This window comes from Marmota flaviventris, chromosome 1, assembly GCF_047511675.1.
Source record: "Marmota flaviventris isolate mMarFla1 chromosome 1, mMarFla1.hap1, whole genome shotgun sequence".
NCBI lineage: Eukaryota > Metazoa > Chordata > Mammalia > Rodentia > Sciuridae > Marmota > Marmota flaviventris.
Window position 1 is genome coordinate 144,435,583 of NC_092498.1, and position 26,617 is coordinate 144,462,199.

Sequence of the window (26,617 nt, forward strand, 5' to 3'; positions counted from 1 at the left end):
GGGTTTGCCAGTGGACAAGGGGTGACAGGGCCAGTGATGTGCTGTGGAGCCAGCGGCTGGGTGCACGGCCCGCTCTGAGCCTCAGTGTTCCAACCTGTCAGTTGGGGGTGATAGTAGGAGCTTGCTGCAGATGGAATGAGAGAGCACTTAATAATAACAGGTGACATTTACTGAGCACCTGCCACGGCCCAGTGAGAGGGCGAGGGTGGGGGTGGGGGTGACAACCCAAGGCGGGTGCACAGAGGCAGGGGTGGCTTTCCTGTGCCAGGCCCCCCACCTGGCTCCACATCTGTGGGAAGAATTGTGACCTGCAGGACAGGGTCCTCCAGATGCCCCCGGGGTCCCTGGGGTGGGCTCCTGCATGGCAGCCAGGGCATGGTGAGCTGTGCAGGCCTCCTCTGCCCGTGGGTCAGAACCAGCGTCCACTGTCGGGGTCAGGCCCTGCTCTCTGATTGCATTCAGGAGATGTAAGCGGGGAGGCCTCAGGGGCCCATCAGCCCAGACAGCTTGGGGCTCCCACATGTGAGGGCACTAAGGCTGGTGCCACGGCCAGGACCCCCCACGGGGATGTCTGAGCCAGTCTTGGGGAGGGGGCTTCCTGAGCCAGGAGCGCCCAGGCGAGGGACGGGAAATTGGGGCACGGGCTAGCCGCCCCCGGTGCCAGGCTTCTTGGGGGTGCGGGGACCCCAGATAGGCCCCTGAGCCGGCCACCTGTGATCTCCTCTGCCCCAGCCCAGGTTGGGGGGCATGAGTCTCCCTGTGGCTTTCAGTAAGAGAGAGGGACGGATGGAAAGGCCACGGGGGTGTGCGTGGGCTGGATTCTTGGCCATCTCCACTGTAACCACCCGGAGCCGGCACAGGAGGGGTGGCCTGAGCCACACCAGGGTCCTGGGGAGACCCTGAGCTCGGGAAGCCTGCCCCAGACCTACCCTGCCTCCCTGCTGTGACCTAGGACATGCTGGTGTGGCCGCTGTGTCACCAACTACCCAGAAACGGCTGCAGCTGGCAGCGGTGCTGTGGGCTCAACAGGGCTCAAGGGGGCGGTGCGTACCTGGGGTCTCTCAGGGCGCAGGGGGATGACGGCTGAGCCAGAGTCACTGCAAAGCTCCCCTACCCCACGTCTCACAGTGGACACCACCGCCAGCTGGGACCTCCCAGCCCTGGGTGGACCCCCAGGGGCCTCTACCCAGGGAGGGAGCCCACAGGGGTCCAGCCAGCTGTTCTGACCTCGGCTTGGGACAGTGATGACAGCAGCCACCCTGCAGACTCCAGAGGTGGCTGTGTCCCTCCCTTCCCAGCTCCACATTGGACATTTGGAATTGTCCCTGGCAAGAGTAGGGACATCACAGAGGTGGCCCGCGTCACCATCAGGGCTTTCAGTCCCTTGATTGCTAAACATTTGCTGACACGCCACAGCTTGGACATCACATAGTGTCCCTGCCCCCAAGTCACAGGAGCCCAGGGCTCGGGAGGAAGCTTGGCCTGCCTGTAAAGGTGTGGCTTCATGAGAGGTGTGTCCAGGTGGGAAGGACTGTGGTGGCCGTCTTGGAAAACCTGACCTGAGCCTGGCCACCTCCCAGGATTGGGAAAAGCCCCAAATGACATCACGGTGCCCGGCTCGTGCTGACCATTGGAGAGTGATGACTAAGGACAACAGTGGAGCTGGGCTGGGCTCGGTGGCCGGCGGTCGCCCCGCATGCCGAGGCCCTGGCTCCATCCCCAGCACGACAGAAATGTCTGTATTTGTGGCAGGACCCAGCCAGCACAGAGGCGCAGGGGCTGAGCGGCCTCCCGAGAATCCCCCTGCCCAGCAGTTTCTTGGTAGTGTCCTGAGGTCCCGCGGGGGAGGCAGCTGGACTGTGCCTGTGGGGACCTGGGCACTCTCGCCTGTACTATACCGCCCACTTTGTCCTTCTTCCCGGGGAATGAGGGGCGGGGCCACCGGCCTCAGGGTGCCCACAGCCAGCATGGTGCCCACTCTCCTGACCCTCCGGGCTTCCGATCTTTGTCCCAGCGATGGCGTCTGGAGAGCCCCTGCACGTGAAGACACCCATCCGGGACAGCATGGCCCTGTCCAAAGTGGCCGGCACCAGCGTCTATCTCAAGATGGACAGTGCCCAACCCTCTGGCTCCTTCAAGATCCGGGGCATCGGGCACCTCTGCAAGACGGTACAGGATGGGTCAGGTGCCATCGGGGCAGGTGGCAGCCCCCTTCCTGGACAGGGCAGGCCAGGGCTGGGTGGACCAAGAGGAGATGCAGGCTATGGGGCGGCTCCCCACACGCACTGCACGTCCATGTTAGGACGTCCCCCAACTAACGGGTGACTGTGCACGAGGGTCCCTATGGAGCCATCCCTGAGCCAGGCTCTGGAAGGAAGATGCAGAGAGACTAGAGCAGAACAAACCCCGGAGGAGGGGGAGGGGGAGGGGAGAGGAGCAGGAGGGAGAGGAGGGGAGGAGGAGGAGGAGGAGAGAGAGAAGGGGAAGGAGGAGGGAGAGAAGGGAAGAAAGAGGGAGAGGAGGGGAGGAGGAGGGAGAGGAGGAGGAGGAGGGAGAGGAGGAGGAGGAGGGAGAGGAGGAGGGAGAGGAAGGGAGCAGGAGGAGGGAGAGGAGGAGGAGGAGGAGGAGGGAGAGAGGGGAAAGGAGGAGGGAGAGGAGGGGGAAGAGGAGGGAGAGGAGATATTCCAGGGGGAGGGAGAAGCCCAGGCGAAAACGAGGAGGCGGGCCAAGCCTGCTGGGGCACACCTGTCATCCCTGAAACTTGGGAGGTTGAGGCAGGAGGATTGAAAGTTTGAGGCCAGCCTCAGCAATTTAGTGAGACCCTTGCTCAAAATTAAAAGGGCTGGGATGGTAGATCCAGGGCAGAGCTCCCCTGGATTCAATCCCCAGTACATAAAAAAGAAAGACCCGGAGGTGGACCTGACCCTTCCCCTCTTCTCCCCACAGTGGGCTGAGCAAGGCTGTGAGCATTTTGTGTGCTCCTCTGGTAAGTGACCAGCCTCCCCCTCCAGTCCTCCGCTGTGTGTGCTGAGGCCAGGTGCTTCGCCTCTCTGGGCCCTGGGTATCCCAGCTATGATGGGTGGAAAACCTTTGCACTAGCCGGGTTTGGAATTCCAGGAGGAGACCAGAGGGGTGTGGGGAGGCCTGAGCTGTAGGTGGAGGTCCAGTAGTCCTGGCCCTCGGGCACTAACCTCCAGCCCACCCCTCCTGGCAGCGGGCAATGCAGGCATGGCGGCCGCGTATGCGGCCAGGAAGCTGGGCATCCCGGCCACCATCGTCGTGCCCAGCACCACACCGGCTCTCACTGTGGAGCGGCTCAAGGGGGAAGGCGCCATGGTGGAGGTGGTGGGCGAGGTGAGTGCCCACCCTCAGGCTGTTGGGGCACAGGCGGCCGACCAGGCCCATCGCCTTGACTGTCCCCACCCCCAACCTCGCAGACGCTGGGCGAGGCCTTCGAGATGGCCAAGGCACTGGCCAAGAACAACCCCGGCTGGGTCTACGTCCCCCCCTTCGATGACCCCCTCATCTGGTGAGTGCAGTTTGGGGTCACTTGGCACACGGGCGGCCACTCCCGGGTACCACTGGGCTGCGATGCTCGTCACCACGCGAGATGCCGGTTCTCGTGGCTGCGCCCGTGACCTGTCCACGGGAGAGCACAGTGGGAGGAAGCACAGGGAAAGGGGTCCTCCAGTCAGGTGGCCCTCGGGGACTCGGGAGCTGTGTGGAGCTGCCCCGCAGCCCTGGCCACTGGCCTCTCAGCCCTGCCCATTGCCATGTTCGTAGCTGGCACTGGTGGCCAGAGCAAGGCCCCAAGTAGACACAGAGCCTGGCGGCTGGCATCAGGGTGGCACCTAGAGCAGGGGACCAGCTGCCCAGCCCCAGGGCACGTGCTGACCCGCCTGCCAGGGTGCCTCGGGCCCTGCCGGGTGCCTGCAGGAAGCCCAGCGCTGACCTGTCACCGGTGCCATTCCCCAGGGAAGGCCACACCTCCCTCATCAGAGAGCTGAAGGAAAGCCTGGGCACCAAGCCGGGCGCCATCGCGCTGTCCGTGGGCGGCGGGGGCCTGCTGTGCGGAGTGGTCCAGGGGCTGCAGGAGGTGGGCTGGGGGGACGTGCCCGTCATCGCCATGGAGACCATCGGTGCCCACAGCTTCCATGCTGCCACCACCGCGGGCAAGCTGGTCTCCCTGCCCAGGATCACCAGGTGAGAGCCCGAACGTGCCCCCTGGGGGAGCCTCCCTCAGGGTGGCCGGGAGCTGGCTCCTGGGGCCACCCACTGCACAGCGAGGAGCCCGAGGCTTTGGTCACTCGCCCGGGGTCACAGACAGTGAGTGGCTTAAACAACATGGAACTTGATTTCTCTCTCTATGAAAGTCTAGAGGTGGCAAATCCAGAAGCCATTCCAGAAAGTCAGGGACCAGTGTTCCTTGGGCATCTCGCTCTACTGTCTGTGGCATGTGGCCTTATGGTCCAAAATGGTGGCTTGCATGCCAACTATCACGTCCACGCTCCATCAGGCAGGAAGAAGGAAGCAGGGAGAGAAGGTTAGGCGCTCACCTTTAAAGACACAAAGTGCAGCTGTTCCTTGATTTATAACTGCTCCAGGGTGACATCCTGATAAACCGTCATTTGTTGAAAATATTTCAAGTCAAAAGTGAGTCGCATACATCCAACCTGACACCCCACTTAGCAGCACAGTGCCGTAGAGTGGGTGGCCCCTTGCCATCAGCTGACCAGAGCTGTGTGCCACTGCCCGGCACCACAAGAAAGGATGGCGCCTCAAATCCAGGCTCTGGGGAGAGGTCCAAACCAAGATTTCAAGGACAGTTCCCACCGAGTGCGTCACTTCCCCGGTCACACCCCATGGCAAGTCGGGGACATGTGCTTCCGATGACCTGTCACGAGCCAGAACTTAGTCAGGTGGCCGCGCCTGGCTGCAGAGGACGGGGAGATGTCCTTGTGTCAGGCATCCACGGGGCAGCTAGAAGAGAGGGCAGCGCAGGCTTAGCGCGCACGGGGGAGCCTGAGCCCCGGAGGGACCTTTGGGTTTCCCAGCCGGCCTCCCTGGAGGCTGCGGGGCTGGTCTCTGCCGCAGCCAGGTTGGCGCAGAAGCCACTGCTGAGCGCCTACTGTAAACACAGGCTGCCTTAGGGCCACGGGGGCGCCCTCGAGATGCTCCTGGGAGATGAGCTGGGGATAGGACCAGTGGCCACCCAGGGAGGCTGGGAGAGTGTCCACACAGCCTCCAGCAAGGTCCCAGAGTCACATGGACCCTGCTCAGAGCCCCAGCGCTGCCAGTCCCTGGGCATGTGGACCTTGGGCAGGCGGCGGCAGGTTCTGCCTCAACTTCCCGTCTGTTAAGTCAAACCAACAAATAACAGCAGAATTCCATGACGCTGGGGAAGTGCTTGGCCTGATGCTGCAGTGGGCAGGGCCACCTGAGGTCAGGGTCCGAGCAGCCCTGGAAGACGTCCTAGAGGAGGCATCCTTCATCCTGAGCCTTGAAGGACAGGGCAGGAGGGGGCGGCAGGGGCGCGCGAGGATCAGTGAGGACTGACCGGGTGGACCAGAGCGGGGGTCCCGTGCCGTGGGGGTGGCAGGGTGCTTTTGCTCGAGTGTCCAACACAGATGTACACTACTGACCCCGATCCAAATCATCTGTAGGCAGCAGACCCCGCCGTCTGGGGTCCCTGCCACCTGCTGTGGCTCCGCTCACAGCCACCCTGTCTCCCCCGCCCGTCCCTGCCTCCCTCCTGTCTGCTGACCCCGGCTCCGGCCAGCGTTGCCAAGGCTCTGGGTGTGAACACGGTGAGCGCGCAGGCCCTGAAGCTGTTTCGGGAGCACCCCATCTTCTCTGAAGTGGTCTCGGACCAGGAGGCTGTGGCCGCCATCGAGAAGTTTGTGGGTATGTGCCACTGTCCTCAGCGCACCATGGGGTCCCGTTCACCCCAGTCCCCTGCATTCCTGCCTCCCATCCTCACCTAGAATGCCCCACTCGTGGAAGGTGACCACTTGTGACACCCTCGCCCAGACCATGCCTCAGACCCTCTTTAACAGGGGCTTTGGCGATGGTGATCACTAGTCAATGTCAACCTAGGGCAAAACCCAGGCTCCTGTTGAGGGTGACAGTGGAGGCGCGGCCCAGAACCTTCCGGGGCTCAGAGCCGACTGGCTCGCTGCCCCCAAGTCCCCTCAGCGGCCTGCCGCTCCCCTGGGCCCACCATCCCTCACTGTCCCTGGCAGATGACGAGAAGATCCTGGTGGAACCGGCCTGTGGGGCGGCCCTGGCCGCCGTCTACAGCCACGTGGTCAAGAAACTGCAGGGGGAGGGGAAGCTGCGCGCCCCGCTGCCCAACCTGGTGGTCATCGTCTGTGGGGGCAGCAACATCAGCCTGGCCCAGCTGTGGTCCCTCAAGGAACAGCTGGGCATGAAGAATGGCCTACCAAAGTGAGGGCACCCGCCGTGCCCCTGGCGGGGCCACCCTGGGGCCGGAGTCCCCAAGTCCCACGTGCAGTGCCCTGGGCCTGGCCGTGAGCCTGGACCTGCATCACTGGCTGCTGGGCCAAGGACCAGGTGGGCAGCAGCAGGTGCAGCCATGGACTGAACCTCGCATCTGTGTGGCTGCTCTGCAGTTGTCCCTGGCTACACCTGCTAGGATGACTGCCTACAAGTGACACCAGGACCCCGGGGGGGAGGAGCTGAGTGCCACTGGGGGCCTGGACTGCAGGCCTATCTCCTTGGCTGCCTGGGGAGGCGACGGGGCTAGTCCAGCCCGAGGCCCTCCGCCACCCTCCCGGAGGCCAGCTACTCCTTTTTCTAACGAGCACTTTTTCACTGGAAAAGACAACTATGTATTTATGACACAGCAACTGTGAGGCTTTCTGTCCCCTGCGGTCTCGCCCCTGCCTCTGCGCCCTGCTGGGTTGTCCCCAGGTGAGGGACCTGGTGAGGGAGCCCGGCTGACCACGGGCCACCTGTGCTGGGGGCAGAACCAGCCTGGAGCAGGGCGCAGAGGCCGGCCTCACCCTGAGTCCAGTCCTCCCCGGGAGTCAGAGCCTCTGGGAGCCCAGTGGTGTGGCCCCACACCCGGGGGTGTCATCTGACACTGGACACAGGTTTCGGGGACAGGGAAGACCTGGGCAGACTTGAAACCAGTGTGTAGACCCTCCAGAAACATGGACCCTGCTCCCCACAAAGGCACACATGGAACAGGAGAGCGTCCCTGGGCTGAGCCCCCTCCATGACCCCGACCCCCTCAGCCAGGGCGGGGCCACAGGGTTGGCTTTTGTGACCCCACATTGTACCCGGGCGCAGGAACACACACCTATGACCCCAGCGACTGGGGAGGCTGAGGCGAGAGGACCCCAAGTTCAAGGCCAGCTACTTAAAGGGCTGGGGAAGCAGCCGGGGGTAGAACACCCAGCACTGGGCAGGAGACCCACGATGTGGACGGCCACACACAGGCACCGGGAGGCCAGTGAGAAGGCGGATCAGCCTTACTGCGCTTTATTCTCCCCGAGCGGCTGTCTCCATCCCGGGGGCGAGCTTCGCGGAGCGGGGAGCCTTGTGGACCTTCTCCTTTAAGGTGCCGGGGCCTCCCACGGTGCTGAGGGTCAGCAGAGGTTGGTAATGTGAAGTGCGAGGCCCCGTGCAGGGACCCTGGTCACAGTCCGGGGGAGTGTCACTGCCTGCTTTACAGACGAGGTGGCCGGGGCTCAGAGGGGAGTCTACAGCCAGCATAGTGGGCCCAGGGGTGAAACTCTGGGGCTGCACGCTATCCCTGTCCGTCCCCGGGCGGGGAGCACAGGAGTCTTGTCACAGGCGGGCCACACGAGGTCAGATGGGAGAGCTGTCCACACTGGTCTGTGCCCCACAGCAGGGCTCAGGAAGGACCCGCACACAGCAGGTGCTTCTAAGGCCCCTGGGACAGCTGGACACGTGGACAGATGGCTAGAGGTGCAAGGTGGAGGCCTTCAGGGGGGACAGGGCATGGGACAGAAGGAGTCCCCAAGGTGGCACGGATGGACAGAGAAGGAAGCAGATGCAGAGAAACAGAGGGGGACAAAGGTGGCACCACCCACTGTGGAGGTGACAACAAGTCCTTTCTGATGGCTGCACAGGAGGGAGGGACAGAGGGATGGCCGTGAGGAAGGACGAGGGCAGGTGGGCTGGCACGTGAGTGACTGGACAGACAGATGGAGGATGAGCAGGCTGCACGGTGGACGCTGCAGGGCCCAGGCCAGGGAGGGAGGTGCTGCCTGCGACCCAAGCGGCACAGCAGCCACAGCCTCTCTAGTTTAATGGCGGCACAGCCTGCAGTCCACCTCCCCTGGCCCTGGAGGGGTGGACACCAGGCAGGAACATGGGGCCACACTCCCACCTGTCCGGGGACAGAGGGCACTCGAGACCCTCCAACCGCCAGTGGCCAGAAACTTTGGTTTTGTTTCAAGTTTCTGTCTTTGAGGAAGCTGTCCAGGGAGCAGGCGAGAGGTGGGGGGCAGGGGCAGCGACACCAGCCAGAGATGTGCCTAGACCCCAGGGCTGCCCCTCACCAGCCCCAGGCCGCTCAGGAGGCAGGAGGCTGGAGGCTGGGCTGGAACAGGCTTCCCAGCCCAGTAGAAGTCCAGGGCCCCAGCCCAGGACTCTCCCTCAGCTTCAGGTGGACAGAGCACGAGGACAGTCCCCGAGGTGGCAGAAACAGAAGCGGGAGGAAGGGAGGGAGATGGCACAGGGGCTGCCACCCACTTTGTGGGGACCCTGAGTCTTTCTAAGTCCCTCGGGTCTGTGCCCAGCCCTCGGAAGAGACCCCAGGACAGGAGTGACCCAGACAGCCCCAGCCCAGCTTGGGGGCAGCGGGGCAGAGTGGCAGGGATGTGGCAGGTCGGGGGCAGCGGGTGCCTATGGGCCAGCAGGGCAGGGGCAGCAGGCGACGGGCTCAGCCCCAGGAGACCTTCAGGGGTGGGAACTTCCAGAGGTCGGGGTGGCCCATGTGCAGCTTGTCACTGAAGGGCGAGGTGCTCCACTGGAAGGGCGGCACCTGGTCCCACGTGGGCCCGCTGGCCGCCAGCAGGCCCAGCGCCTTCACCAGGGACATGTTGGTCACCTGGGGGCAGAGCACGTGGCTGAGCCTGGGCGCTGGGCAGCCCCAGCCCCAGCCCCAGCCCAACCCTAACCTTGAGCCTAAATGGGCCGTCACCTCGACCGCAGCCAAGCCTGACCCCACCCACAGCTGCCCCCCGGCCTCCGCCCCTCCCCAGGCCCGTCCAGCCCCAGGGCCGCACACCTTCACGTCGATGCCCCCGTGCAAGCGCTGGTGCAGGGCCTGGAACGGGTAGGAGCCGTTGGCGGGGTTGAGGTCGGAGCGGGCAGAGATGGCGTTCTCCCCGTTGGGCCGGGGGCTGCAGGCCTCACACAGCGAGAGGGGGTCGTGCAGGAAGTTGTTGTACCTGGGGGATAGGTTGCCGCGAGGCATGGTCTTAAGCCCGCTCCTGCCACTGCCGGCCCCTGGGCTCCCGGTGCCTCGCGCACACCCAGGTCTCCGCGCAGGCCCCCCCCCTCCCCCCCGCCGGAGTCAGGCCTGCCTGGTCTCGTCCCTGGGACTCAGGTGCCTGAGCCACCTGTCTGCATCAGTCCGGGCCCTCTGAGGGCTTGGCAGCCCCAGGGACAGGGTGCCCTGAGGCGGGCGGTCGGGAGGTCTGCCTGCACCTCCCAGTGCCATGCCTGTCCCAGCACAGGTCACGGCCCAGGGCCCAGGCATCTGCAGGCAGCCACAGGCCCAGGTCGGGGCCACCAACTGCTGCTGGCAAGCACTGTGACCACTGGCGCAGCCGGGCTGTCCCGAGGTGTGACCCCGGGAGGCTCCCCTGACCTGCCCCTGGCCCACCTCATCAGCCGGATCATGGAGTCCATGTCCCTCACCAGGGACTGGTTCCGCTGGAAGATCTGGGCGCGGGGGTTCTTGTCGTAGGAAAACCAGTTCCCGTACTGGGCCACCAGCGCCTGCAGCCCGCTGGCATTGAACACTGTCTCGAAGGCCCTGCGGGACAAAGAGAGTCACCATGACTCCAGTGACCGCGCGAGGCAGGGTCACGGGCCAGGAGGAGGCAGGCGGTCACTCCAGAGCAGTCACGACGACCCAGGAGCCGGGACCCAGAGGGGACGGCTCTGCTCTGGGTGGCTGGCAGGGTGGCCGGGCTGGGGTGCCACAGTCATGGCTGGGACCCTGGCCCCACCACCCAGCTCTGCAGCCTGCGAGGGCGGGCGCCGTCCCGGAGCCTTGGGTTCTGCACCCCTGAAACCAGAGATGATGGCCCCCAGGCCCAGGGTCACCAGGACCAAACGAAGCAGTGAGTGCTGGGAGTGGCAGCTGCCACCCAGCTTGGGCACACCCCTGGGTTGGGCCACCCCGCGCCACCCTTTGGTGGGTGCCACACAGGGAGCCGGGCGCTGCTCACACGCTGCTGACCAGGTCACTTAACTACACCATGAAGCCCTCAGGACCTGCCTGGTTCCTGCTGTGGCGCTAACACCACTAGGGAGGGCCTGGCCCTGGCGCCTGGGGAGCGGACAAGCGGAGGAGAACGGGCGGGGCACCTACGGGATGTTGTAGCTGGCCCAGTAGGTCATGTCGTAGAGTTCCGAGGTCTTGTCGGCCACCACCACCAGGCCCCTGGGCAGGACAGAGCGGAGGTCGTCAGGAGGGGTCCCAGAGCAGGCCTGGCTCAGGGCCCCGGTCCCCCTCCTGCCGGGGCCAACCTGGCTGCACCAGCCGCCCCTCCCGTCTCGGGGACCCCAGCCTTCCCACCAGGCTTGCCACCAGGGCCTCCACCCAGGCGGGGCCTCCACCCAGAGGTACTCACGGGAGCTGCTCCAGGACTGTGAGCACCCTGCCCCCTGGGCTGGTCTGTCCGGGGACAAAGGCCTTGTAGTCCACGATCATCCACTGGTTGTTGTACCTGGAAGGCCCAGCAGGGGACTGAGCGGCCTGGGACACCGACCCAGCCCCTGCCCAGCCCCCCGGGGCCACTGGCCCTCACCCTGGCACTGCAGTGAGGCAGGTACCCACAGGCGCTCAGGCCCCTGCTGCTGGCCTGCTGGGAACGGCCCTCAGCTACCCGTCAGGACAAAGGCCAGTTCCTCTGCCGCGTCTGCACTCCCGGCCACCCACGTGCCCCCTTTCCAGAGCCCTTCCTGCCCTGCCCCCAGGGCCCCTCCCTGAGCCAGGAGCCCGTGGGGGCCGTGTCCTGCCCTTCCTAAGCCTCGGCCTCCCCGGCCTCCCGGTGCAGAACAGGAGAGGCCTCTGGCATCTGCCAGCCCCTAGGTCCCTGGGGTCTGTGGCGGGAGGGCTGTGTCCAGGGTGGGGCCACGGCCCAGAGCCACTCACGTGCCACTGTTGAACCTCTTGAAGACGTCTGTCCAGATGGCTCCGTCCAGGGCCAGGCGGTTGGCCACCAGGTTGCGGATCCACTCCAGCACGCAGCCCTCGGGCTGCACATACTTCCACAGGGCTGCGTTCCTGTTGCCGATGGTGGTCTCCAGCGCCACCTGGGGGGCACAGGGGCCGCCTCAGGGGCAGGGCTGCAGGGACCCTGGCCCTGGGCAATAGCAGTCCCTGGTCTACTGATGCGCAGGACGGGGCCTGAGCCTGGGCAGGGCCTGGGCAGTCCCACAGCTCTGCCCCAGCCAGATCCCAGCCCTGCCGCATGCCCCCGCTCCTCACTGCTTCTCCCTACCTGCGCTGGGGAGTCAGGCTGAGGAGCCGGCCCAGCCCGGGAAGCCCAAAGTGCTGCTCCTGCGGACCCCTCACCAAGTGCTCAGCTCTCCCTGAGACAGTGCCCCATTCCCAGGCCAGCCTCAGGGAAGGCTGATGGCCTGAGGCCATGAACCTGGACCCAGGCCCAGAGCCCGGGGGCCGTGCAACAGAGAATCCTCGGCCTGTCCCAGCCCGTCCTGGAGCCAAGGGCAGACGCCCACCCGGCCTCCAGCTGCCTCCTGCCCCTCTCCAGGGACCCTGCTCCGTCCTCTGTTTGTTCTGTAAACAATGCCTTCTTCTTGGTGGTTAAAAATAAAACTCATGTCACTATGAAATCCCAGAGACTCAGGAGGCCGAGGTGGGAGGACCCCACGCTTGAGGTCAGCCTCAGCAAATCTGGAACCATCTCAGGAAATAAATAAGTAAAAAGGGCTGGGGATGTGGCTCAGGTGGAGCACCCCAGGTGCCACTGCCAGGACCAGGACAAAGAAACAGACCACCGCCCTCCAGGCCCTTCCCACACTCAGAGCAGGCCTGGAGGAGGCCAGGAGTCCCCGCCTGCCCTCCCAGGACTGGCACCTGGGCCCCGAGGGTGCCTCAGAAAGCTCTCTCCTGGCCGGTTGCCCTGGCAATCCAGGCACGAGCCTTGGCGAGAGGTGCCAGGGACAGATTTCTAAACAGGGCTGGGCGCCAGCCAGGGAGACAGCACAAACAGCTCACCAACAACAACAGCTATTCAGAAACCCGCCGGGCTGCGGGGGCTTCGCCCACAGAGAGCAAGACGAGGGACAAGGACAGTGGGGGTGAACCTCCGCCGGAAAAGCAAACCAGGTCGCCAAGGTCAAGGGCATCTCCAGGGTCCCCAGGACCAGAGGCTCCCAAGGACCTGGGCCCCAGGACCAGTGGCTCATGAGGACTGAGCCCCCACACAGTCCAGCCCAGTGAAGGCTTTGGGGACCCACATTTAACAAGCCTTGATGAGGGGCCAGCCAGCAGCACGGGAGGAGGAGCCAGGGCCTAGGGTGTAGGTAGGGCTGCAGCCACCCCACCCTCCATCTCCGCTCTCACTGGGGCCCAGCCACAGGGTGCAGCTCAGTCACCGGTCACCACATCCAAGCGAACACCTCCTGTCCCAGCTCAGCAGTGAGACACAGTGAGACACATCCCCAGGGAGGGGACACAGGTGACTGGTGGGACTCACCAGCTGGCTGCCCAGGATGTAGAAGTCGTCACAGGAGAAGATGGTGCCGGGGTAGGATGAGAAGACCATCTGATTCCCAGGAACCAGGAGGGCGTCCTCTGGGGAGAGAGCGGCCGGCGCTGGTCAGGCAGGCCCTGCAGGGACGTGGGTCTCAAGGGGAGCAAGCCGCTCCCACCCAGTCACTTCTGTCCTTTAGCAAATGAGGAGACTGATATAGAATGCACACGTGGGCTAGGCAGGAGCTCACGGTGGAGGCTCGCCTAGCGCAGGAGGCCTGGGCTCCACCCCAACACCATAAGAAACTAGTAAGAGCAAGCAGGAAAAGCCACCACTGACAAACATGTTTATCCCTTTCTCTCTGTGTGCACTTTGTTTACTGGCATCTCGCTTTTTAATTATAAGAGGGTGGCCATTAAGAGGGCCAGACCCAGAAAGGAGATGCTGAGTTTCCCTGGGACAAGTCACTCAGCCTCTCTGAGCCTCAGTTTCCTTCTCTGCAAAATGGGAATACCCCCCCACTGCAGCCCCACCCAGGGGGCCGTAAGGGTTCAAGTCACAAGCTCAGGGTCCCCATAAGTCAACTGTTAGAAGCAGTAAAGGGGTCGACAGGTGGCAACGACCCAGTATCCACCAGCTGGTGGGTGGGGGAGCCACGGGCCACCCACACCATGGAGTACTACTCAGCTACAAAGAGGACCAGAGCACCAACACCCGCCACAATGTGGAGACCATAACACTGTGGGAAAGAAGCCAGCCCCAGGAAGGTCACACATGGCGACCGGCTGCCTGGTGGGCACAGGGTCTCCTGCCAGAGGCAAGGAAAATGTTTTGGAACCAGATAGAAAGGACAGTGCACTTGAAGATGGTTGGGTTTACATTATGATTTTTGCCTCAATAAAAAAATTTCAATAAAAAATAAAACTACAACAAGAAGTTTTAAATAAACTGGTTAAGGGCTTAAATAAAGTTCTAGAACACACAAACTAACCTACTAAGAAAGGAGTCAGAACAGTGGCCGCCTGGGGAGGGCAGCGAGGGACAATCTTGGGGACCTGGGGAGCGTCCTGGGCAGTGGAGGGGTCCTGTATGGCTGCAGGAGGCCGCATGGCCACAGGCGTCTGTACAAACCCAGCCACGCTCCCACTCCCGGTGCACAGCTACAGTGTGCATCAATGAAGTCAGGCCAGAAGCCCAGCCTGGGGGTCACTATCTCCAGTCAGAAGGCAAGCTTGGTGAGAACAGTGACCCCCCTGGGGCCATGCCGTGGCAGAGACGCCCTTGCGGCTGGCGGTGGAGCTGGTCTGCTGAGTCTGACCCCGTAAACCACATTTTAGGCCCCGCTGCTCGGACCAGGGCTTGCCCACCCCCGCTTCTCGGCTCTGCCCCGCTGGTCCACTCCTGGCGGGCCCAGCTACAGGAGGAGGCGCACAGGCTGTGGGTGGCTCACGGGACTACCGGTGGCAGTGTCGGGTCAGCAGACACTTCAGGGCAGTGAAACAGGTCTGTACAATGGCCCAGGGGTAGGCACGTATCCCCAGGCACGTGTCAAGCCCATAAAACTGCCCAATGCCCCGATGAGAACCAATGTATGGATCCCTATCCATTGCTGCGACAAACAGCACAGGTGTGCGGCCAATCGTGAGGTTGGGGGGATGCGGAGCTCCCTAGGGTGTCCATTCCCGATGCACCCCAGCCTCAGGCTTCTCTTAAACACGCGTCTATTAATTTTAGAACAGATACATACACAAAACACACCCCCACGAGTCCAGCCCTATCCAAACCACACTGTGACCCACCGCAGCCTTGGCCCAGGCGGGGGACAGGAGCCCCAGCCCTCACCTGGGACCGCTGAGCTCACCTCTTGCTCACAGAATAAAGTGAAGCACAACAGAAAATCAAAGCACCTTGTTTTCAAATCTAGGAAAGCAAAATAAAACATAACCACGTGTTCTCAGAAGTGAGGGGTACTGAAGCGAGGTGTTCTATGGAGTTTTCTGACATTCTATGACTTTAAAGAAATTATTTAAAATGGGGCTAGCAGGGCACAGTGGTGCCCGCCTGTCATCCCAGATCTCAGGAGGCTGAGGCAAGAGGATCACAAGTTTAAGGCCAGCCTCAGCACCTTAGCCAGACTCTGTCTCAAATAAAAAATAAAAAGGCTGTGGGCGCAGCTCAGTGGGGAACCCCTGCTTAGTATGAACAGGGCCCTGGCTCAACCTCCAGCACCGAAAAATCAAATAAAAAAAACCCCAAGATGCGCTCTTGGAACTGCACTGGTGACCCTGTGTGTATGGCAGGGGCTGCCTAAGCCCCCTTCCCGCGCCCCGCCCCTCCCGCGCCCCGCCCCTCCCGCGCCCCGCCCCTCCCGCGCCCCGCCCCTCCCGCGCCCCGCCCCTCCCGCGCCCCGCCCCTCCCGCGCCCCGCCCCTCCCGCGCCCACCTACCCTGGGGGCCCTCCCGGAACTGGAACGTGTACTTCTTGATGATGCGTAGCATGTGCTGGTAGGAGTTCCAGGTGTTGTGGGCCACCAGGAGGTCACGCTGGCCGGGCAGCAGCTTGATGAGGGCGGAGCAGGACCCTGAGCCAAGGACGGCCCTGGTCCTGGTCTTGTTCAGGGCGGGCTCTAGATCTTCCAGGTCCCCAGAGATCTGCAACAGGCTGAGGAGGGATGGGGCGGGAGGTGAGCAGCCTGCTGCGCCCGTCACTGGCCAGCCAAGGCTCTGGAGGTCAGCTGGCCAGTCGGAGGCTGTGAAACGAGAAAGGCCGAGCTGGCGATGGACCTGCCATCTGTGAGGCGTGCCCTTCCCCACCCTGCGCACCTGGGGGCACTTACAGGAACCCCAGGGGCTTGATGGTGAACTTCCCAGTTGGGAAGGACACGCGGCCTTCATAGCTGTCTTCCAGGCCCTTCAGCTGCAGCAGGGTCAGCCGCACCTGGGGGGCGAGGATGGGTGCCGGGAGGTGAGGCCCGCACCCCTGCAGTGGGGCCAGTCTGGGCTGCAGCCAGAGCAGGAGAGGCCAGCCCTGCCCCTCCCTGCCAGGCCCTCTCCTGCCTTCCATGAACTGTTGACGTCCACACCTGGTGCACCCCACATCACCCCTGCTTAAAAGCCCAACTCAAAAGCCACCTCTTGCAGGAAGCCTCCCAGCCCCCATCCCACGGCCACTGTCCCTGCTCCAAGCTTAGAGTTGCTGCCTCGGGAAACCTGGCCCCCGCGGCCAAGGCTCCTCCCTGCGGCAGCTCTGCCTCGGCACCCTGTGACCACAAGCACCCTGTGACCATGGGCCTCACGGGGCCTGGCATGTGTGAGCACTCCCCAGGCCCTCAGCAAGCACAGGCAAGATGGATGGACGGTGGACAGACAGACGAATGAGGGGAGGATGGATGGATGGACGAGGGCTGGATGGCTGGAGGAGGGAGCAGATGGGTGATGGACAGGTGGACAGATGAGAGGTGAGCGGATGGGTGACAGATGCACAGAGAGGTGGTGAAGTGGTGGGAAGGTGAACAGATGGATGGACAGACTGACAGAGGGTCGGGAGCGATGGGCTGGGGTGGGTGGGTGGGCACAGGAGCCATCCTAGCAGTCCAGCAGGTGGGTGGACACTGAGAAGCTGAGAGAAGGACATGGTGCAAACGAGGCCCACAGTCTGTGGCAACAGTCCTGACGGCCACGTTACAGAGGGCTGCCCCCTGGCGGCTTTATAGGGAAGCCACCGTGTACTGACTGCACTGAGGATGTAGTCAGCAGCCAGCAGGGCGGGTGCCCCCTGGCCTTGCCCTCTCCATGAGCTGCCTGCCCAGCAGCTCCCGGGAAGGAGAAGGTCCCTGTGCCCAGCCTGCCTGGGTGCTCAGCCTCCCCGCCTGCCTCCTCCTGCTGCTGTCACCGTCCCCAACACTATCACCCTGTCCAGAGCCTCCCCGTGTGAAGGAGAACAGGGTGCTGGCCATGAACCAGGTCTTTTCTTCTTTGACGGGAGAAAAGCAGGCTGGGCTGGACAGGGGGCCAGGACAGACAGCAGGCGCGCCATCAAGGGAACGACGGAAGGACAGGCAGGTAGAGTGGGACAGATGGGGGGACGGGGGCCAGGTAGGGGGTACTCAAAGGCTGGGCAGGCAGCTGGGCTGGCCCCGGAACGCAGAGCCCGGCAGGCCCACCTGGTGCCAGTACCCGGAGTCCTGGTCCCACTGCATCTCCCGCTGCATCCACTCGAGGTTGGCCTCCAGGAAGTGCTTGAGCTTCTCGCAGTAGCCGACCTCGTACTCGAAGGGGCCGCAGTAGTTGACCACGGTGTTCATCCAGTGCATGTAGATGAGCTGCGGGGAGCGGGCGCTGAGGGGCCGCAGGCTCCAGCCTAGGGGCCCGTCCTCCCATGGCCTGCCCTCCGGGCCCTTCCTCCAGGGGCTTCGGCGGGCAGAGCCTAGAGCACCTGGGGACCCAGCCATCTGCCTCCTGTTCTGAGCAGCTCCTCTCTGTCCCCAGCACCGAGGCCACAGCAAGGGACAATGCAGCCCCCTCTTGGCGGATGCTGTGGCGAGCCTCAGGAAGGCCTGGGCTCCCCTGTTGGTGGGGACCCTGAACCTGGCGCTGCCTGTCACCCCAGCTGATGCAGCACTGAGCCCTGGACAGTGAACGACCTGCCGGCATACTACAGGAGCTCCGCGAGCCAGCCAAGACCAGTCCAGCCAGCCACAGTGACCAGTCCATCCCGCCAACCCCATGGCCGAGGTCTGCCAGCCTTGTGGCTCTTGGGTGGCTGGGTGCCCACAGCCATGCTCACAAGCCCGCTCCAACCTCAGGGCTCCGTGGCCGCCATCTCTGCTGCTGTGGTCTGGAAGCTGGAGGTCCCCAAGGCTTGACCCCCAGGGGCTGCTGGGGGTAGAGCCTGCAGGAGGCGGGGCCTAGCGAGAGGCTTAGGTTACTGGGGGCATGTCCTTAAAGGGGACCCCGCGGCCAGGGCTTTCCTCTTCCTTGTCCGCATCCAGCTCCCAGGTGGGCAACCTGTGCCCACTGCACCTGCCACAGCTCCCAGGCCCCTTCCATGGCCCTCAGACCCCTGCTGGGCCAGACACACTGGGCCTGCCCAGTGGTGGTCGGATGTTCTGGCCCCGTGAGCCAGCACATAAACCTTTCTCACCTCTTGCCCACCTAGGTGCGCTCCACCTCGGAGCCCCCCCCTCAGTCCCCCGCCACCTGTTAGCTTCATAGTTACCAACTTTAGTATGATTTATTTACTTACTTATTCATTTATTTATGATACCGAGGATGGAACCCAGGGGTACCATGAGCGACGTCGCCAGTCCTTTTTATTTTTTAAAAAAAATATTTTATTTTTATAAATATTTTAGGTGGACACGTGTCTTTATTTTACTTTATGTGGTACTGAGGGTTGAACCCAGGGCCTCACACTCTACCTCTGAGCCCCAGCCCCTATTATCATTATTTTTGAGAGAGGGCCTAAGCTGCTGAGGCTGGCCCAGAACTCGCAACCCTCCTGCCTCAGCCTCCCAAGGCTCGGGAACAACCTGGCCCAGGTGTTCTGCTGCAGTGATGTGCAGCCCGCACGCCTACCTCCCGGCGGAGGCACAGGCAGCCCAGGTAGGGAGGAGGCGCAGGGCTGGTGGCCCAGGGACCTGGCCTGTCGCCGTCCCACTGGAACACACCCTGACCCATGTCCTGCTCACCCTGCACGGCCTGGCCAGCACCCCGCCCCTCCCTGTGTCCTTCTGAGCTGTCCTGTGCACGGCAAGCCAACCAACTGTAGGTTTCTAAACAGTGAGTGTCATGGTGTGGGCAGTGTCTCCACAAAGCAAGGGGGACGGAGCATGGCAGCGGGCACTCGGAGCCGCGGGCTGAGCTCGGGTGGCATGGGCCGCTCCTGAGCGTCGGTCGGGTGTTCACTGTCTGATCGGGCTGTGGAAACTGGCGCTATGTCACGTATTTCTCTGTAGGCGTCAAGGAATACATGGTGACTCAGCCCCAGGTGACACTGGCTGGGCAGGGCCAGGGCAGCTGGGACCCAGGCCCAGCGTGGCCTTACCTCCTCGGACACGGAGGCCTCCACCACACCGGCCGCGTAGGCCTGCAGGCTGTCATTGTAGCTGCCACTTGTGCCCAGCTCCAGGAAGGCCCACCTGGGGAGGGAAGGTGGGGACACTGGTTGGTGGCAGGGACCCTGCAAAGCTGCCCGCAGCCAGATGCGGCCATGTCCAGCTCTGATTCTAACAGGACGGACAAACAGCTCCTGGCCAACAACAGCCCATCAACTTCCCCGGTGCCTGGCAAGGGTCTCGCCCCGTGGCACTTGTACATGACAACCCCACAGTCCTCAAGACGGGCCACGTGGCCCAGCCACAGGGAGGAAAGTAAAACACAGTTGCACGGGGCTGCGGCAGACACCCTGCAGCAGACACCCTGCGGCCTGGAGCCAGGGATCCCTGGACCTGGGCTCCATCACGCCGCATGGCTTGCTCTAGCAAATGGGACATGCTCGGCAGTGACAGGGTTAGCCTTCAGGAGGATCCCGTGTTTCCACCTGCCCTTTGCTGCCTCTGTCCCTGCCACTGTGGCACATGCCCCAGCCAGCCAGCTCGTTCCAGAAATATGAAACACAAGCAGACTGCACCTATAGCATGAAGCGGTGGCCCCAGCCGCCCTCAGACCTGTGGGGGTCAGGGGCTGTTGGCCTAAGCCCTGGGCCTGGGGGCTAGTTTGTTACACAGACTGGTGCCCAGCGCTAGCTGGTACACAGGGTACCAAAGGCGGAGGCAGGATGGGTCCAGGCAGGCTGGGTCCTGCTCCTCTGTCCCACTCCAGGTCACCTGAGGGCTTCGGGAGGAAGCAGGTTCCAGCTAGGAAGACGGGGACAGGGCCCGAGCCCCAGGCACCACCCATGGTAGGTCACTCCCTCGCTGTGGTGAACACTCCTGCAGGCCCACGACCCGGGGTTTCCTTTCCCTCTGTTTTGTTGTACTGGGGACTGAACCCAAGAACCTGAGCAGCTAGGCCAGCGCCCCACCCCCGAGCCACACCTCCAGCCCCCATTACCTCATCTAAAATGAATCCTAGCATAGCCATGTCACCTCTGTAACTAGGGGAACCTCTCTTTCTCTATTTACTTATTTATTGCAGTACTGGGGACTGAGGCATTCTGCCACCAAGCTACAGCCTCAGCCCTTTCTTAAAATTCAGAGACAGCTCAGTCAATTACCCAAGCAGGCCTTGAACTTGGGATCCTCCTGCCTCAGCCTCCCAAGTCCCTGGGATCATAGGTCTGGCCGCGGTGCTGGGCTAGGGGTGCACAGGGTTAAAGGTCCTAAAGAAACTTGAGGAGCCCACAAGACAAGGAGAGCAGAGGACTGGGAGCAGCCGGAGCAGGCGCAGCCCAGACCCGCGAGGCCCTGGGCTCCACCCAAGCACCACAGAACAGAGCGCGAGGGTTCACACAGGACTGTCTCGGGGGAAGTTGACTGAAAGGCCACCAGACAGCTCCAGGACAGAAATGGATAGGAAAACACTCAAAATACCCACGCCCCACACCTTCAGGCAAAGATGAGTGACATTCAGTCCTGGCTCCAAGAAGCTCATGGTGGGGACATGAGAACAGTTAAAATCCCCACAGGAGAACTATCACAATCAGGAAAGAAAGACAATGCTGTCCGGGTGCCCTGAGGAGGGGCACTGCCACGTGGAAAGTTTTTAAAAAAAAAAAAAAAAAGCCTAAGCTCTGAATGTTCCAGAGCAAAAAAAAAGAGCCGAAGTCTCTTGCCTGAGGTCACACAGCAAGTAAGTAGCAGAGTAGAGACAGATTCTAGAGCTGTGCTCCGAGCCTCTACCTCGGCCGGGCAACCGAATCCTGGAAGGGGGCATTGTTTGTCAGCTGGTTGGTTTGGGAAGGGGTTTGGCTGGGCTGCTCAGGCTGGCCTCCATCTCTTGGGCTCATGTGATTCTCCTGCCTCAGCCTCCTGAGTTTCTGGGATGAAGGGCCCACACCACAGGCTCAGCTCAGAGGGGACACCGTTCTCACCAGAGGAAGCCAAGAGCCATGACCCTCAAGGCTGGTGGCTCACATACAATGATGGATAATGACCGAGAGACTCGAGGGACAGGAATGAAGGTTTTACCTTTCAAGGAGGGTGAAAGACAAGATCTTGGGCTCCTGTCCCCAGCTCCTCTGGGTCCCCAGCAGCCCTCCCCCAGCCTCTGGGACAAAGATCCACCTCCCTAAGCCCTGGTTTCCTCCTCCATGAAATGGTCAGTGACTCCCACTTCAGAGGACGGTGTGGCACATGACAGGAAGGGACACTTGCTCACTCAGTGTGTCTCATGGAGAGTGTGTGAGGGCCGGGGAGGCGAGGGCTGGGTGAGCGAGGAAGATCAGGTGCCCAGTGGCAGACCTGCCTCATGAGCCGGGAGGCTGCAGGCGAGGGGCGTCAGAGCGAGTCACAGAAAACCCCAAAGCCACTCGAGGCGAGCACCGTGGGCAACCTGGGGCCAGGGACGGCCTCCGCTGACCATGGCCAGAAGCTGCCGCTTCGAGGCAGACTCGGGGCCATAGCACCGCCACCCTGGAGGCGGAAGGGCCCAGGAATTCCGCCTGTGACCGGGTCCTCGCACAGCCCTGCCAGTGGGGACCAGGGAGGGTGGGCCCTGCACACAGTGCTTCTGCCCAAGCTGAGGAGAGCCAGCCGCCGACAAGTCCCTCACCAGGGCCTGGCCCAGCCCAGCCCAGCCGTCCACCACGCGGCTGGTTTCCAGGACCCTGCAGCCACTGCCACGTGAGGAGGGAGGACAGTGTCAGATAACATTAGAGAGAGGGAGGGACCAGGGCCACAGGACACGTGTCCACACCCCTGTGCGCAAACGCGGGCGCGGGTGTGTCGGGGTCGGCGTCTGCAGTGAAGATTCTGGAAGAGGTTCTTCTAGAGAGGACGGAGGCCCCCGTTTCCCGTGCCCTGTGCCACCCTTCAAAACCGCGAGTATTTTTACTCCCAGGGAAAAAAGTTCAACCAGGGCGAGGAAGGTGGCTGGGGCAGAGCACCCGCCCAGCACATGCAGGGTCCCGGATCTGCCCCGGACTGCAAAAAAACAGAAAAAATATCTAAAAAAAAATATGTACTTTCATAATAATCCCAAAAACATTTAAAAAGAAGGGCAGCATGGGTTCCTTCAAGCTGGGCAGGAGGATGAGACCCCGTCTCCTGGGTCCCATGGGCCACAGCAGGGCATCTGTCACCGCCCTTCGAGGGAGCGACGCTCTCACTTCCTCCTGCCTCTGCTGCAAGGTGACCACTGGTTCCAACTGCGTGGGAGCCACATGTCCTGACTGAGCCTCAGAAAACCAAATTGGTGGCATTTGTGCAGCAACCCTTGTCCTTCCAGAAAACCACGGTGGGAAAGGTGCCCATCTGTGGCTGAGGAGCCCCTGGGCTGGCTGGGGCCCCACGCCCACTCCAGCCCCTTCTCCCAGGACCCCACAAGGCCAGCACTGCCTCACCCCCGAGACAAAGCCACAGACATGGTCGCCACGGACAGTGCCCCCACGGGGACTTGAAATGGACCCTGACGCTGACTCTGAGTCTCTGCTTCCTGCCACCCTGCTCGGCCTTTCCAGCCTCAGCTTCCCCATCTGTGACATGGGACAATGGCGACGGCCTCTGGAATTCCTGGTGGCGCTGGGCCCGTTGACAACTTTCAGAAAGATGACCCGGCCACTGGCCAGGAGAACGTCTGAACGCTCCAGTAACTGCACGAACTTCCAAAAACCACCCTCCTTCCAGAGAGCGCATCCTTCCTGCTCGCTTTCTTCTCAAACTGCTGATCTTCTTGGATAAACAGAGGCAGAAGCCAACACGGATCATGTCTGCCTGGTGGTTAGTGTCCTTTGATGACCGGATTCACACGTTGACAGCCCTGATGGCATTCCTTAACCGTTTCTCCTTCTGGAAGATCTACGGGCCATACTGACTCTATCTCAGGAGCAGCTGATGTCTCTAAAACAACTCCAGGCTCCAACCAAGGCACCCTCTAGACGCTCGGTCGGAAACATCAGCGCTCAACACTCTTCGCCCTGGGGGATCCAGTGAGGGGAGGGACATATCAGGCTGGCCGGGCAGAGTGCTGGCCAGGCACAGCGGTGCGTACCTGCAATCCCAGCCACTCCGGAGGCTGAGGCAGGAGGATCACACAGTCCAGAGCAGTTCCAGGGCAACGGTCTCAAGATGAAATAAGAAGGGCTGGGGAGGCACTCAGTGGCCGAGAGCCCCTGTGTTCAATCCCCAGTACACAGAAGAAAAGCCATGGGACGAGCAGGGGTCCCAAAGGCCTCCCATGGCCACCTGATGTGCTCCAGCACGCGGGATGCCTCTGGTGGAGTCATCGCTCCCTCATTACTCGCGATGGCACAGGCTGGCCTATCATGACTTTCCAAAGACACGGCTTGTCCACACTCCTGGCTGGCTTTTCTCGCTGGCTGGGGTCGTGGAATGTTGGCTGGTTTGTTAGTTTCTTAGCACGTTCAGCTCAAGGTGATTTACTCCAAGCAGCCTTGAGGATAAGGCACTGGCTGGGGGGGAACAGATCAGGGAGGAAGGACAGCGAAGGCGGAGGGTGCCACTGTCCAGACCCACACCAGAGCCAGCTGCGGCAGACTGCCACCAGCGCAGCATCTCCGACCTCCAAGCATCGAATCTTAAATGGTTCTAGGCTGCGTGATGGGCACAGGTGCAAAGTCAGGCACAAATACAACCGAAAAGGAGGGGGATTTACCCTGAAACCCCAGGATCCTGGGAGACGAAATCCCCAGAAAGGGAGGTTCATGCCTGGCCGGGGGACATCTCTCTCCAAAACAGTGAAATCAGAGATTCTGCGGGCTGGGAGCAGGACGCCCCAGAGGTGTTTCTTTCATCCTGCCTCTGAGTCTCCAGAGGCTGTCTCTGAGGACCTCAGTTTCATGCCTGTACGATGTCCCCTACACTGCAGTCCCCACTGCTGGCGAACTCGTGATGGAAGGGGCCCCCTGAGGCCGAAGCCTCCTGCTGGGCCGTCCTTCCATGTCTCCTTCCTGGCTGGTATCCAGGCAGAGGTCTGGCATGCCCTCTTGGCTCTACCAAGCAGGCCAATAATGTGTGAGTCATCAGAGAATGGGTCACCAGATCCCAGAGTCACAGTGGCCCCCGTGGCTAGTCACAGAGCTCTAGTTCCCTCCATAGACGTCAACTCCATCTGTGTCTCCTCTCCCGGGAGCCCTGCCAGCTCAGCCCCAGCAACTCCTGTGTCTGCAGAACCTTCCAAGGGCCACCAGCACAGAGTGTCCTCAGCATCCTGTCTCCCCAACACCTGAAGGGACTGCGGATGCCAGGACACTGGGCGGGTGGGAGAGGGCCATGCCTGCTGTAGGGGACAGCATTGTCTGAGCCCTGGGCTGTGGCCAGGCAGGACATACAAAGGGTTCCCTGCGACTCCCCAGAGAACCTGGATCCAGGACCTGGGCCAGCTGACAAGGCTCTGAGGTCCCCATTCCCACCAACTCTTCCAGCATCGTCTGTCCCACTTAGAGAGGGGCCTGCTCACCTCTCTACTGCCCCTAAGGCCAGGCACCAGAAGGAGGGAATACAAACAAGCCCCTGTGCAGGCCTGAGAGGGGTATCACACAACTCCCCAACCAGGGATGGCTTCAGAATCTGGGCCACAGATGGTGACATGGGAGCCCAGACAGGCAGAGGAGCCAGGGGAGAGACCTCAGAGTGACAGCCTGCATCCCAGCAACCAGGAGAACCGTCATGACTTCAAGCACAGCCCTTGGCTCCAGAGTATCTGGCCAAGGACCTCCCGGGACCAGGACACAGCAGGGGGAGGGGCAGAGCCCTAGTGGAGGTCCTATCTGCATCTATGTCACCGGAGGAAACTTCTGCTTTCCCAGTGGCATGGAACCAGGCTCCACCCCGCTGTCCTGGTTCTGGAAGGGAGGCAGGGGGCCGGCACCCATGGAGCAAGCCACAGGTAAGCAAGTGTGAGCTAGACAGACCCCTGGAAGCTGTTGCCAAGTTCAAGCCTGGGGACACGGTGCTGGCCTCTGTGGTGGGAACTGAAGTCTGGAGAAGAGAGCTAATCCCTGTGACTCCAGTGGGGACAGGTGTTACTGTATTACCCACCAGCCATGACTTGCTCCAGATGCAGACACTGTGGCCTCTGGGGGACAAAAGTATTGTCACCTCTGGCTGGAGGCAAGTGACTGGCCCCGTGAGGTGAGGGGTGTTGCACCAGCCCCTCCCAACCGGGGAGCTGGTCCGGAGGGCGATGCTGCAGCCTTAGAGGGAAGAAGTGACTCCCAGGAAGACAGCGGCGCTGTCCCCGCAGGCGGACGGCCCCAGGGACAGGCAGGCCTGGCGCCCGGGGCTGGCCCTGCGCGGGGGCGGGCCAACCCTTACCCGGTCTCGTGGATGGCGTCGGTGAGGTTGGCCCAGGCCACGGCCTCGGGGTGGCGACCGTCCACCAGGCGCAGCTGGCCCGACGCGGCGTCCAGAAGCACCGAGCGGCTGCGGGAGGCGGGTGGTGCCGGTCTGTGGCGCTTCCAGCGGTCCCCCGGGGCCGGGATCGCGCCCGCCAGGCCGCTCAGGAACAGCCCGACCAGCAAAGCCAGCACCAGGGCCAGCGCCAGGGCCCGCGTCAGCGCCCGGGCCAGGCGGCCGCCGGGGGACCCGTACATCGGGGCCACCATGACCGCGCGGAGCCCCGCGCCGCAGCCTGGATCACGTGACTGCGCTCCGCGGGGCGGGGCCTGGCCCTCGGTTTCCGGGGAGGGCGGATCCTAGGGGTTAGGGGCGGGGCCTGGGTTAGGGGCGGGGCCTGGGACAGGGGCTGGGGCTTGGGGTTAGGGGCGGGGCCTTGTTGGGGCGAGGCCTGTGGTAAGGGGGCGGAGCAACCCTCAGCCCCCGCCCTCCCTACGCCTCCTTCCCTGTGAAAATGCGGCGTTGCACACTTCCGCCTCAGCGCTTTACTTTGCAAATTTTCAAACCTCAAGAAAAGTTGCAAGGATAAGAAATAGTCTTATACCCGCCACCACTTGCTGGTATCTGGTCACATCGGATTAACCTCTCTATATAGTTTCCCTGAACTATTTGAGACTTCATTGAAGACACAGTGACCTATCAACCCTGCAGGCTGCAACATGCTTTTCCTAATAGCAAAGACATTGTCTTACATAATGACAATACCATTACAGTCGGTCCTCCAGGGAGTCAACCCAAGGATGGAAGATATGAAAAAAAAAAGGGGGGGGGGGGTGGCGCACTCCTGTCATCCCAGCCACTCAGGAGGCTGAGGCAGAAGGATTGCAAGTTCGAGGCCAGCCTCAACAACTTAAAAAAAACCCTGCCTCAAAATTAAAAATAAAAAGGGCTAGGGGTGCAGCTCAGTGGTAAGAGAGCCCCTGGGTTCAATCCCCAGTACCCCCCCTCCAAAAAAAATTGTACTACAGATTACACATGTATAGAATTTTTTCTCTTGCTATTATTCTCCAAACAATACAATATAGCTATTTATATAGAATTTATATTGTATTAGGTACTATAAATTATATAGAGATAATTTAATATATGAGAAGATATATATTATATGTTAAAAAACAAATAGATTATAAACAAATTTGGGGCCATTTTGTAT

General features: G+C 62.0%; 2 protein-coding genes across 2 annotated transcripts; one reads left to right on the forward strand and one right to left on the reverse strand.

Annotated features, from left to right (window-relative positions):
• The first annotated feature begins 2,016 nt into the window (after nt 1-2,016).
• Sds (serine dehydratase) lies at nt 2,017-6,451 on the forward strand. Its single transcript, XM_027923377.2, has 7 exons — nt 2,017-2,169; nt 2,947-2,986; nt 3,215-3,354; nt 3,438-3,529; nt 3,976-4,203; nt 5,780-5,904; nt 6,243-6,451. Exons 1-7 carry the CDS (start codon nt 2,017-2,019, stop codon nt 6,449-6,451), a joined length of 987 nt encoding a protein of 328 aa, XP_027779178.1.
• Nucleotides 6,452-7,478: 1,027 nt separating this feature from the next.
• On the reverse strand, nt 7,479-25,714 carry Plbd2 (phospholipase B domain containing 2). Its single transcript, XM_027923251.2, has 12 exons — nt 25,384-25,714; nt 18,996-19,089; nt 17,113-17,271; nt 15,787-15,887; nt 15,397-15,611; nt 12,954-13,051; nt 11,384-11,544; nt 10,860-10,955; nt 10,598-10,669; nt 9,884-10,036; nt 9,284-9,446; nt 7,479-9,103 (listed from the first exon to the last, which is right to left on the reverse strand). Exons 1-12 carry the CDS (start codon nt 25,671-25,673, stop codon nt 8,936-8,938), a joined length of 1,770 nt encoding a protein of 589 aa, XP_027779052.2. The 5' UTR covers nt 25,674-25,714; the 3' UTR covers nt 7,479-8,935.
• Between the last annotated feature and the right edge of the window lie 903 nt (nt 25,715-26,617).

Excerpts from the sequence above, each read along its gene's own strand:
- Sds (XM_027923377.2), top strand. The coding sequence starts at position 2,017 with ATGGCGTCTGGAGAGCCCCTGCACGTGAAGACACCCATCCGGGACAGC. Across the intron at positions 2,170-2,946 it reads TCGGGCACCTCTGCAAGACG|TGGGCTGAGCAAGGCTGTGA; the intron begins GTACAGGATGGG and ends TTCTCCCCACAG. Across the intron at positions 4,204-5,779 it reads TCCCTGCCCAGGATCACCAG|CGTTGCCAAGGCTCTGGGTG; the intron begins GTGAGAGCCCGA and ends GGCTCCGGCCAG.
- Plbd2 (XM_027923251.2), bottom strand. The coding sequence starts at position 25,673 with ATGGTGGCCCCGATGTACGGGTCCCCCGGCGGCCGCCTGGCCCGGGCG. Across the intron at positions 17,272-18,995 it reads AGGCCTCCGTGTCCGAGGAG|CTCATCTACATGCACTGGAT; the intron begins GTAAGGCCACGC and ends CGCTCCCCGCAG. Across the intron at positions 9,104-9,283 it reads ACGGGGGCATCGACGTGAAG|GTGACCAACATGTCCCTGGT; the intron begins GTGTGCGGCCCT and ends CTCTGCCCCCAG.